General features: G+C 39.1%; 1 protein-coding gene across 2 annotated transcripts in view; it reads right to left on the bottom strand.

Moving 5' to 3' along the window:
* Window positions 1-11445, bottom strand: part of cntn3a.1 (contactin 3a, tandem duplicate 1) — a 73524-nt gene that overhangs the window by 5437 nt on the left and 56642 nt on the right. For both annotated transcript variants that reach the window (XM_020620453.1, XM_020620462.1), the window contains exons 12-18: window positions 9686-9813; window positions 6654-6829; window positions 4075-4192; window positions 3112-3270; window positions 2772-2921; window positions 2191-2261; window positions 886-1120 (exon numbers count right to left, since the gene is read on the bottom strand). In XM_020620453.1, coding sequence (XP_020476109.1) covers window positions 886-1120; window positions 2191-2261; window positions 2772-2921; window positions 3112-3270; window positions 4075-4192; window positions 6654-6829; window positions 9686-9813 — 1037 coding nt within the window. The remainder of the gene's footprint in view (window positions 1-885; window positions 1121-2190; window positions 2262-2771; window positions 2922-3111; window positions 3271-4074; window positions 4193-6653; window positions 6830-9685; window positions 9814-11445) is intronic.

The raw sequence follows: 11445 nt of genomic DNA, 5'->3' as shown, positions 1-11445 counted from the left end.
GTCTTCAACACGACTTATTGAATGTACTGCAGCTTTATCGACAGTAGTGCTCCAGTGTGAAGTGTTAGAGAAAATGTTTTTCACTGCAATGTGCACCACAAAACTGAGATACGTTAACTTTAATTGATGGTTCTGCATAAACCACCATCTCCAGTAGTGGTGTCTGTAGCACGTTCAATATAAATACACTGAGGACTATATGTTTATTGTTAAAGAACCTGTGATGGAAATGGACATCTAAACATTTAAAAGTATTTACTGTTCAGTTTCTGTGGCTAGCTTTTCTTGATGAACAAAACTTTATTCTGTTGTCCCTGAAAAGCATTAGTCTATCCACTGAACACATTGTGTTCAAATCTAAAGCAGTCCTTAACAACATTGAATATTCATGACAACAAGTTAAGATATAATTTATTAGGAGTTTAGTAGTCATAAACTCAGCTGATCTAGTTGATCAGGACTGTGGAGATGATTTAATTAGTCTCTCAACATAAGCAGACCACTCACCAACTGTTGACTCAAATATCACTGAATCCCAGTTGTTTTCCCAGCAGTGACCCACCCACTTCAAACCCAGTAAGACGAGCACAGATGAAAACTTTAGAAATCTTCCATGTGGAAAAACCCAAAACTGTTCTAACTTTGCCAGAAAGTTTACTTCCATGTTTGACCACATCAGTCCTAGTAAGAAACTGATACTGAAAGAATTATGAAATATGCTACACAGAACATTTGTTCCATCAGTAGTGGGTCTTTAAAATGACAGTTGTGAAAACTGCAATTAAAATAAGAACTGATAAGAGTAAGACTAATTTGATTCTGCATTGTTGCACAACATAATGTACATTTCCAGAGTGGAATTAAGACATGTTACATCACACTCACCTTCCTCTGCCGAGTAGATGGTGGTCACTGAACTAAAAGGGCCTTCTCCCTTGTTGTTATAAACCCTGACTTTGACTTCGTATGGGGAGAAGGGAGGGATACTCTCATTCTTGAAGACATATCTGGAGGCATCTGGAGATGTGACAGCAGCCTGCATCCACCCCTGTGCCCCAAGCGGGCGGAAAGCCACCACATAGCCAAAGCCCGGTCCACTCTGCAGCTCCTCAGGAACAGGCTGAGAAAGTATAAGATGACTCCATGGGATCATGGGATGACTTAAGATGACTCATCTTAAATCTATTAATAGCCAAAACAGATACTACTATTCACACGTAAGGGCACTTTGTACAGAACAGTGCTGAGGGTGGTACTGAACTTGTAAAGTCTTACATGAACTTCTTCTGTCTTGTTGGTTTTATACTTGGAAAAAATAAATCAGAAATACCCAGCAGAGTCAAGCCCCTTTCAGATATGAACTGTAACCCTGAAATTATCTAGACATTACCTTGGGGAGCAGTATGTGAGAACACAAATGCCCGAGTCAGTTGACCTGGACTTAATTCTGCCAGCTCTCTAGTACAAAGTCCGTGTACAGTCTGAGTGAGCTGGAGCGGGCCCATGTGAGATTACAGCAGCGCATAGTCCGGAGTATTCATATGGGCTAGCGGGTGTGCTGATAACATTCTATCATGTGACTGGCATGAAACAGGAAGAATACAAACATTCAATGGTGAAGAAAAATGGTCATTTACAATGAAGATGGTGACAAAAAGATATGGGAGCTTCTGTCTTTAAGAACCAGCACCAGAATAGTCTGACAAATTTAAGACAGGGCAAGAGAGATTCGGTTGTTTATGACAAAATTACAAACTGGCTATGTGACCGCATCATGTCCTGCCTCCTGCGTGCTCTACTCAGGCGTACCCCCCATGCATAAACCAAAGGGAGTATTTCCAGTGGGTGAGAACATCTGACACCTGCTACCTCCTGCTGTGTACTACATGTGTGCAAAAGGAACTCTCCGCAAAGCCCAGGCCTGATTCTGCGAACATAGTTCAGAGTTCATGGGTGAAAATAGGTTTCAAGAATTATTCTTCCAGTTCTGTTTCAGTTTCATATTAAGAACTGAATGACCAAACAGAGACACAAGTCACTGTTAAAACTAAGGTGGTACAAACAGTGGAGTTTTTTTTAAAACAAAAAAAGCACACAAAAGCACATTCCTATCCACTCACTTACAGTAAATAAGCTACAAAACACACACACACACACAAAATGATTTAATGAATGTAAATGTATGTTTACCTCCCAGGTGATGACCAGCTCTGAACGCCCTCCACCACCACCATTCACTCTGGCTGGAGTCACCCTGGGAACTAACACCACAGTGTTAAAGGCATGTAACCAGTTTGTATACTCGAATATTTGCTATTGAAAAGAACAATTACTTCAGTATTTAATTGTTCATCAATACATGGAGAAAGTTCAACTTGCTTATATTAAATGTGCTCAAAATTCTAAAGTTTTAGACTTAAATTCATGCCAATGGCCCTAATGCAAGCATAAGGTTTACGTAGTTGCATGTGCTTACATGTACTGTGTATACAGTTTGGGGTGGGAGATTTAACTGTAATTGTTTTTTGTCTCCACACATACTGTATACACCTAAGACTGAAGCTGCATTTGTTGTGAATTTGATTCATTCATGTGCCGTGTGCCTGGAGGAATGGGAAAATTTTCTGTAATGTATCAGTACATTAAAGTTCTCTGAAGGGATCTAACTGTCATTGTGAAATACAGTCTCTCTGCACATAATGTGCAAAATCTGCAAACAGTTTGTGCCACTGTTGGCAGTAGAGAAAATTTAAGCAGCCTCTGATACATACGCATTTCTTTGGTGCGTGCCTTTTTGGAGGGTTTGCTCGGCTCTCCTGTTCCTATGCTGTTGGTTGCCAGGACTCTGAACTCGTACTCCACCCAGGGACTCAAGTCAGTGACAGTAGCTGACAGCTGCTTCCCCCCAAGCAACTCAGGAACTGAGAGACATCACAGGAAGAACCTTTCATCAAATCCTTGCTGCTGAAAGTAAGCCAAACTGGGGATGTGTCATTTTATCTGTGGGGTTTGAAAGGGATACCAGTCACACCCCTCTCACTCTTTAACTACTCAGTAAACTTCACATTCACACACAACCTATACACAGACTGTCAGATGAAACCCGCCTACCAGTGGTAACAGCTTGCCACCCAAGAGAGAAGGGTGTCCTGGCCTGGATAGCGTAGCTCAGGATGGGGCTGTGATTGTCTATCCCGGGTCCCCAGGATAGAGAGACAGTGGTCTCTGTCACCTCAGTCACCTGACAATCCACAGGGGGCCCCGGGGGACCTGGAACGACAATCCATCACAATTCACTCATACAGGATGATATACTGTTGTTTAACGAAGACATGAGGCAGCAGAACCAAGACACCGTGCTTAAAGCTAATGTAACAGAGAATTAGGAGAACAGCAGCCAACACTTTCTGAAGCTAAAGTGTGATACTGAACTACAACCAGATGTTACAAACAATGCAGTGTGGGACAAAATCTGCTGATTAATTTGTTCTAACAAATGTTATCTCATTTCATTTTTAAGTGTAACAGTTGTACTATACATGAGGAAATAATAAAAAAAAAAACATAACAGGCCCTACAGCAGTGGAGTACAGGGTAAAGCAGCACAGAAGATAAATGAGCCTTTCTCTGGTATCACCGCAGCTGATGTAGCTCTCATGTATAGTTAATTTTGAAGGTGAATTTCAGCTGCAGTGACATGCTCTGTCATTATGCCATAACCACCTAAAAAAGCGTGGAATGAAAAGACACTGCATATGTTGACGATACAAAAATCTCTCTTTTCATATGTAGCTATATTTGGCTCTTACTGGAAGTGGGTGAGGTGAATATAGAAAGCTGTTCGAACTGTAGTCTGCTTCATTTTCTGCATTAAACTAGTTCATACTAAACTAAACTTTACTCCTCATACAGACCCTAGGTCTGTAAGTTCAGCAGCCAAAACAACCCCAATATTTTAACCATGTACTGGAATTAATCAAACTTTATTGTTTACATTATTTGTATGGCTAAGTCTAAACTGAGTCTAAATAAAATCACCATTCACATGTCTTAATATGTGAGGGATATCCTTACCTCTGACTTCCACATCAGTGGCAATAGACACGCTATCCACCTTGGTCTGAACGGCACATGTATATTTCCCAGCATGCTGCAGTTGAATATTACGGATCATGATGTCACCGGCCGAGCGCTGTCAGTGTAGAAGTTAGGAAAAAGCAACAACAAAAAGGTTAACAAAGAAAAAAATGACAGAATGTTTAAGTTACAAAATGAACCAAATGGACTGCAGAAACATGTGCAATGCCAGAGTGATTTATATGGGCTTTCAGTTTGCTACACAACAGAACAAAAAAAGCTACAGAAAAAGTCCAGAGGCACAGCAAGTGACTGACTGCAGGTTTCCATGATCATTTAGGAACGCTTTTCTTTATGAGGAATTAAAAGGCTTCTTTCAGCATCATCTCTTTTATGAACTTGGATCCCATTTACTCTATTCCATCTATTAGCTTTGAACTTTAAAGTTAGAGCTAATATTAAGTTGACGTCTTATCTATGAAACAAGATGAACTTAGTAATAACTTTGATGTGTAATCAGGGACATTTTATAAAAATTCAGTCATTTCAAGTCTTTCACTTTTTGAAACTCCATCATTATTAGATAATATAACAAGGAATGAACAGGTCATAGGCCTGTACAAAGAGACGGAAAAAGCCCCCAAGCTTGCTTTTGAAATGCTTATTGTAAGAAGTACTACAAATCGGATTAATCATATGTTGTGTGCTTTTTAGACAGAAAAAAGATAATGACCTCCTACCATTGGACATCACATCAGTATCTTACATGGCAACACAAAAGATTGATCCGATATATGGGAAAAAAAACACTGAGCAGAATACTTCCTGCAGTATCAGGTAACTATGATGATGTACAGTCATATTGTGGTTTTTGATACTTTTTAAACTCATACTGAAAATGCTGTTTCATTAGAGTTTGCCAGTGCATCCTTCAGCCTTACCATCTCCTTTTCATCAAGTAATAAGCATATTTATATATATATACCAAAAATATAGAGCACCTTATTCCTAATAGACATCATGGGTGCTGTAATTTTATCAATGACAGCTTTTACAGTCATGTACCAGAGTCAAATTCCTCGTGTGTCCGACACACCTGGCCAATAAAACTGATACTGCTGCGATTCCAGCTCTGACAGTAACTACGAAGCCAAAAATAAATATATAAGTAAATAAATAATTAAATGCACGGCTCTATTTAGAGCTGCACAAGAGAGAGGGGCTGCAGCCAACAGTGATGTTGGTCTACATATGGCCGGAGGCATACATGTTTCATATTGTTCAGCACTTGCAGGAAACAGTATGCTCTCTACCAGCAGACATAAACGATGCTCCTGCAGGGTTTTAACTCTTACCACTCTGTGTCATTAGTTTGATACTAAATGTAAAAACAACCGCAGCTCTCTGATTTAGAATTGAACCAAACGAGATGTAACACAGTGCTCCAGGTGTTACACCCTTTAAAATTTTAATGATTCACTCAGCGGTGCAACTGTTATTCTTCTGTTTACTCTGTGTTTAAAGTCTAACAGAAACAGACGACAACGTATGACGGTTTAAATAAGGAGGTGATAGGTTACAAAAACAGTTGTTAATGTCAGGAAAGGTGGTAGACAACACGTAGAGAAAAAAAAAACAGTCACCACTGATTTTACAATGGGCTTGAATTCAGTACCAAGTTTGTTAAAATGTTAGAAGAGATTGTTTTTCATTTTAGAGCAGACTATCTACAAAATGCTGTTTTGCTCACAAATGACTCTTTTCACATAGATCAGGAAAGTAATGTGACCATTACCATTAATATGGCACTAGTTTCTCTTCCAGAATATGTCAATGTCATGAGTCAGGTGTTTAAAGGAACAGCAGGGCTACAGGAACATGCAAGTATAATGCTCTTGTTGTCCATGAACATCACATACTAAATGAAAAAACAAACAAACGACCAAAGACCTCATGATTGCTTTTCCTGATTAAAAGAGAAACATATTTGGTGTTAGATGATCAACTTTAATGCATGGCTGATCACTGCATAATGAATTCCTTGCTTGCTGCTTTTGTCAGTGGAGGAAGTTATTAACAAGCAGAGTAAGTCAAACTAAATCTGTGTGAATCCATCATGAACAAGCATTCGATAGCTTAAAAGATGAAGCTGAAATTAAACTTTAGAGAAATAAGATGTAAATGTGTTAAATATGATTTTAGTTCAAAACACTTACTTCCCTGTGAGCCACTTTAAATGACTCACATTTTCATTTATAAGAAAAAGTGGGTATGTAGAGAAACATTATGCATGCCAAATATAAAACTATTCTTTTTCTCAAGGTTTTTAAATTGATAAAGTTTCAAGAACAGAGTCACCATGTTTAAGTGGAAACAGACTGTCAAGAGAATTCATTGCATATATTCTACAGCTGTGCAATAAAGAAGAATGCACTGGTCGTTTAAACAACTCAAATCAGAAATGTGTGTGTGAATTGTGAAGGGCACAATTATGAATGTGATCTTCATGTGCATCCTCCTACTGTATGTTTTACCTTGAAAATATGGAAACACTGAGAATACAGAAGTACACTTACCCCACCAACTTTTTCAAAATAAGCCCCGTGGCTTCCAAAGTGGATGAGCTGCTCATTGAAGAACCATGTGAACTTGAGGTCCAGCGTGGGGTCATGAGACACCTGGCAGGGCAGCACAATGCTCTCACCTACAGTCACGTCCAGATGACCCGCTGGACTGGTGATTACAGTTGGCTCTGGAAAAAGGGAGCACCAAGTTAGGGCAGGGTGGTTTTCCTCTTTCAGGGAGTAGATGAGTCGTTCAGTAACTGTCCAGACAGCCTGCACCATAGACAGCTGTACGTTTTATATAGCTAGCTTGCTTTTGTTTCTTTATGTTCTCTCTAAACTTTGAAAAATAATTGCAAAAACATGTCATTCATCAGAACAAGTGTGTCCTCCATCAAATCCTGTCCCAGATGTTAACCCAGCAAGATAAATTACTTTTCACTCTGCCAGCGAGCTTGTATTGCACTTCTCACTTTGAGTTTCATAAATCACTCAACAACAACAGAGTGGAAGTAAAACAAACAAACAAAAGAAAAAGTCAGCCATTATAACGGGTCCGATTTGAGCCTATAATTTGGCCCTGTTTGTGTAACAAAAAAACAAAACCAAAAACATCCTATTTCAATCTTAGTGTGTTACACATCAACATAATCTTTGGTCCGTCTCAGCCGAGTGTCTCATTCAACAACAGTGCGGTGCGGGGAATGTAACACAGGCTGAGAGGCCCATACACCAATCCACTGCGAATTATGCATGCATGCCATAAGCAACTAATGGACAGGCAGGCCAATGCAGCATGTCAGGGGGAGTAAAGGTCTATACTCAGCTCTGTCAAAACAAGCCAGCTTGTTTATCTTGCACCCCCCCTAAGGAGAACTGAGTGGTCATGGCAGAGCATTCCAGGTGAGTATTTGGAAAGTTTGCCACCAGATGCAAAATGAGAAGAGGAAAACTTTTTGCTTCGGACTGTAAAACTGTCACATTGATTTCTTGTTATGGACTGGAAGAAGAATCACAAATTGGCTCCCTCTTTCACTGCAGTTTGCTCTGTGCATGGCAATTCTCATTCTGTAAAGATATGCAATGACAGTTTAAATACCATAAAGAGCCGTTTTTATTGTATAGACGAAAAGCTGATTTAAACCTGCCGTAAGTCAAACCTGTTGGCAGACAGTTGCTTATTTCCACATCTAGCATTTACGAAACAACAACATTATCATTCATTTGAAGACCTGTTTCTGTCCAACTGATGCATGTAAGGCAAATATGCACTCTCTTATTATCTCTACAGCAGTATGTTCTCCAGCTAGTTACTGTGTCTGTCTGCTGTTTGGTGCTCTGCAGGTAGCATACAGTGTGTGTTTAGAGTGCTCGTGTTAAAACCAGCTGCCTGCTGAGGCTGTAAACAAGCAGTGAGACAACACTAAAAGAGCAATAAGCTAAAAGTCAATATAAAGGCTCCATAACGCAGAGAAGAGTTTCAGATTTGGGGAAAAAGGGTTTTGAACAATGTCTCACTGACTATTTTGCTAATCAATATCAAACAGTTGCTTTTTCCTCCACTTACCAAATGTGAGGATTTGGAGATTTTTTTTATACATATCTTACACATTTGCATTTACAAAATTAATCTTTTGATGTTATAGATTGTTGGATGGAAAAGAATAAAGGAATTGTCAATTCAGTATCTGTACAATTGTGATGAGCCTTTTTCTGACTATAGTACAATGTAATCAGGTATTGCAACCCCCCTGCAGATTACAGTAATTGATAATAGAAATATTCATTATTCATTCACTTCTCATGCTTTCAGATGCCACATTTTTTTATCCACAGTATAAGCAGCAGCTGGTAATAAATAAGGGTGGTTACATTAAATTCACAGTAGCTTATAATTTATTAATTTACTACTCTACATGTAAAACCTGCAAGGTAATGTGCTTGTGCAGTTGAATTTGTGCTTCAGTTCTGCACACACTTAAATATATACTTTACACCTCCAAAAAGCAAAAATGTGCTTCTGTGCAGGGCAATTTGCAATTCAAAAACCGTGTGAAGCAAAATCGCCAAAAGGTTTTTTAATAGAGCAGTGTTGTTGACTCTGCTCTTTAGAAAGACCTAGAAAATTCACTGCACTGCAGAAGTGTGTGATTTAAATGGAATGAAGTCTTAAATAATCCGAGGATGGCTATGAGCCGTCATGCAAAAAGTATGAATTAAACATTGAATGCTATGTCTCGCTTCCACCAGCCAGTGCCAATCAGCTAATTGGACTGTATATCTGTCAGGTAGGAAAGGGGCTAGTCTTCATAGCAACTTTGCTTCACTGTGTGTTTACAGTTTATTGTATTAGAGGGTCAGAGTTAATTAATTTTAAATGCAACATTGATCAGCTGCGTCTCTCAGCTCTTGTGCAGACTGCAGATATTTGCTTTGTGTTTCTCTAAAAACACTGTCAAGCATAAATGATGTGTTAGTTTATTACCAGGGCTGGAAACTAAAACCTGTAGAAGGCCAGATGTTCAAATGGTTTACACAGAAGGTTTTAACAAATTGTTAATAAAGTCCAATGATGATACATGTGCTGCTCGGTTCAACTCCGTTTGTTCATTCCATCGCCATTTTTCACTCTACCAACTTCCCGTGTGCACCCACAACAATCTTCCCCCCCTTTAATGCACTTTGACTATACGGGATAACATTAGTTAACACAAAATGTAGACCATAAAACATTGAACACAATAAATGCAATTCGATGGTCCGGTAACTTAATAAATGTAAATGACAACTTAACACAAATAACTACCATTAAATTACCGCCCTGCACTACCCTGCTCCTAAAGTGAAAGTCAAAAACCCCACACTTTTGATATTTTGTTATCGTTTGGTGTTGATGAAACTATACTTTTGCACACAGCGTTGGTATTGTCTCAATATATGTTAACACATTCTGTTACCGTGTAGTGTAAGAGCAACTGGTTACCAACTACTGAGGATAAAACAAACAAATGCGTAACCATTGCAATAAATCAAATGTACCTTACCTTTAACCAAAAGGCTGCCAGCACTGCTCGCTACTCCAAACTGATTTCTGGCTACACATGTGTAGAGTCCAGCGTCCATTTTACTAACATTGGAAATCCGCAGACTTCCATTATCCAACACCGTAACTCTGTAGGGGATAAAAAAATAATAATAAATAAATAAAAAACGAGTACACCTCACCACACTGGGCCAGATGACAGTGCATCAGCATTGGCTTAATAAAGCACAGTGTAGCTCTGCTTGAAAACTCTCCGATTTTTCTGTGCCTTGTTTGTATGCTGTACTCCTTGCCTCACTTGGAAGTTCATTTTACATACATTTAAAGTGCATAAAAAATCTATTCTAAAGGAGCAAGTCCAGTGTCTTACTGCACTTTGATTATGGCCTGGAGTTTATCCCAGTGAATTTTAATTGGCTCCCTTTTCTTTGGGGTGACAGGAGAAGTTCAATGTGAAGAGTTGGTCTGATTTCAGTGCAAACCACTTTAGGGGAGTCATTACGATTTCAAGGGGGGATTTCATATACAGTTACGAAATATTAGACAAAAAATGCTAAATTTAGCAAGAACATGTTTTTAATACAACTTGCCTGTTCCCTATGAAATTTATCACATACGCTACTGTATATTACTATACATGCATCTGTAAACAGTGAACAAAGAATAGGATTTACACACAGTACCTAATTTTTATGTGTGTATGGTCATGTAATCATTCTTAATGTGTTTTTATCTTAACAAAGCTTTTGTTGTTTTGTCATCTCACTGTTTCTAGCTCTCTGACCATCACAAACAGCCCGGTTTTTGCTTCACACCACATATCACACACACGCACTGTCCATGTGTCACAAGTGCATTCTGCTGCCCACATCCAGATCTTCATGATTAATGTGAGTGAATCAGACTTTGAGCCAAACAATAAAATAGTGCTATGCTAAATAAAGCACCTGACCCACCGAAGATTATGGGATAAGAACAACCTCAAACACTTGGCAAAACTCACCTGCACTAACAAACTGCTACTCTGGTGCCTCGGCTGTGTATTCAAAGACCAAAACATGCACATGGGTACTGCAAGCACTTTCTCTAAACATGGCAGCATTTACTGTCTTCTTTTTCTTCAGGCTTAATTCCACTTAGTAGAGTTTACTGTCAAGTCTGCCTGTTCTTACACAATGGGTCACAAAGTTCAGCAGTTGTTTCACTGCTGTTCATATTCTGCCCAGTTCTAGTTTTTATACTTTCTCTAGCTATATATAATGAATGAATCTTTGTTTCTTAATTGTCTCATTAGAGTAATCTTAAATGGACTTTTAGTTAAAATTTTAGATGTTTTTTTTTTTTTTACCGTACAATTCTCAAATGACACAAATACATTTGAATTAGCCTCAATAATTTCCCTAAGATGTTACTCAATCAGGGGGAAATTGCACATTTATTTGGGTCTATAATCAGCAGCTGAATAACATTTGGTGGTTTAGTGACTAGTATGTCTGACTCGAGACAAAATGAGCTACAGTGTGTGTGTGTGTGTGTGTGTGTGTGTGTGTGTGTTTATGGTCCACCCTGAAGAGGGTATAGAGCTGGTCCAGTTGTTCCACAGCCAGGACGAAAACCGAATTGTTCCTCCTGAATCCGAGGTTCAACTATCGGTCGAGTTCTCCTCTCCAGTACCCTGGCATAGACTTTCCCGGGGAGGCTGAGGAGTGTGATCCCCCTATAGTTGGAACACACCCTCCGGTCCCCCTTCTTAAAAAGAGG

Source organism: Monopterus albus, unplaced genomic scaffold (assembly GCF_001952655.1).
Source record: "Monopterus albus unplaced genomic scaffold, M_albus_1.0 scaffold6.1, whole genome shotgun sequence".
Classification (NCBI taxonomy): Eukaryota; Metazoa; Chordata; class Actinopteri; order Synbranchiformes; family Synbranchidae; genus Monopterus; species Monopterus albus.
This window is presented reverse-complemented; position numbering and strand designations above follow the sequence as displayed.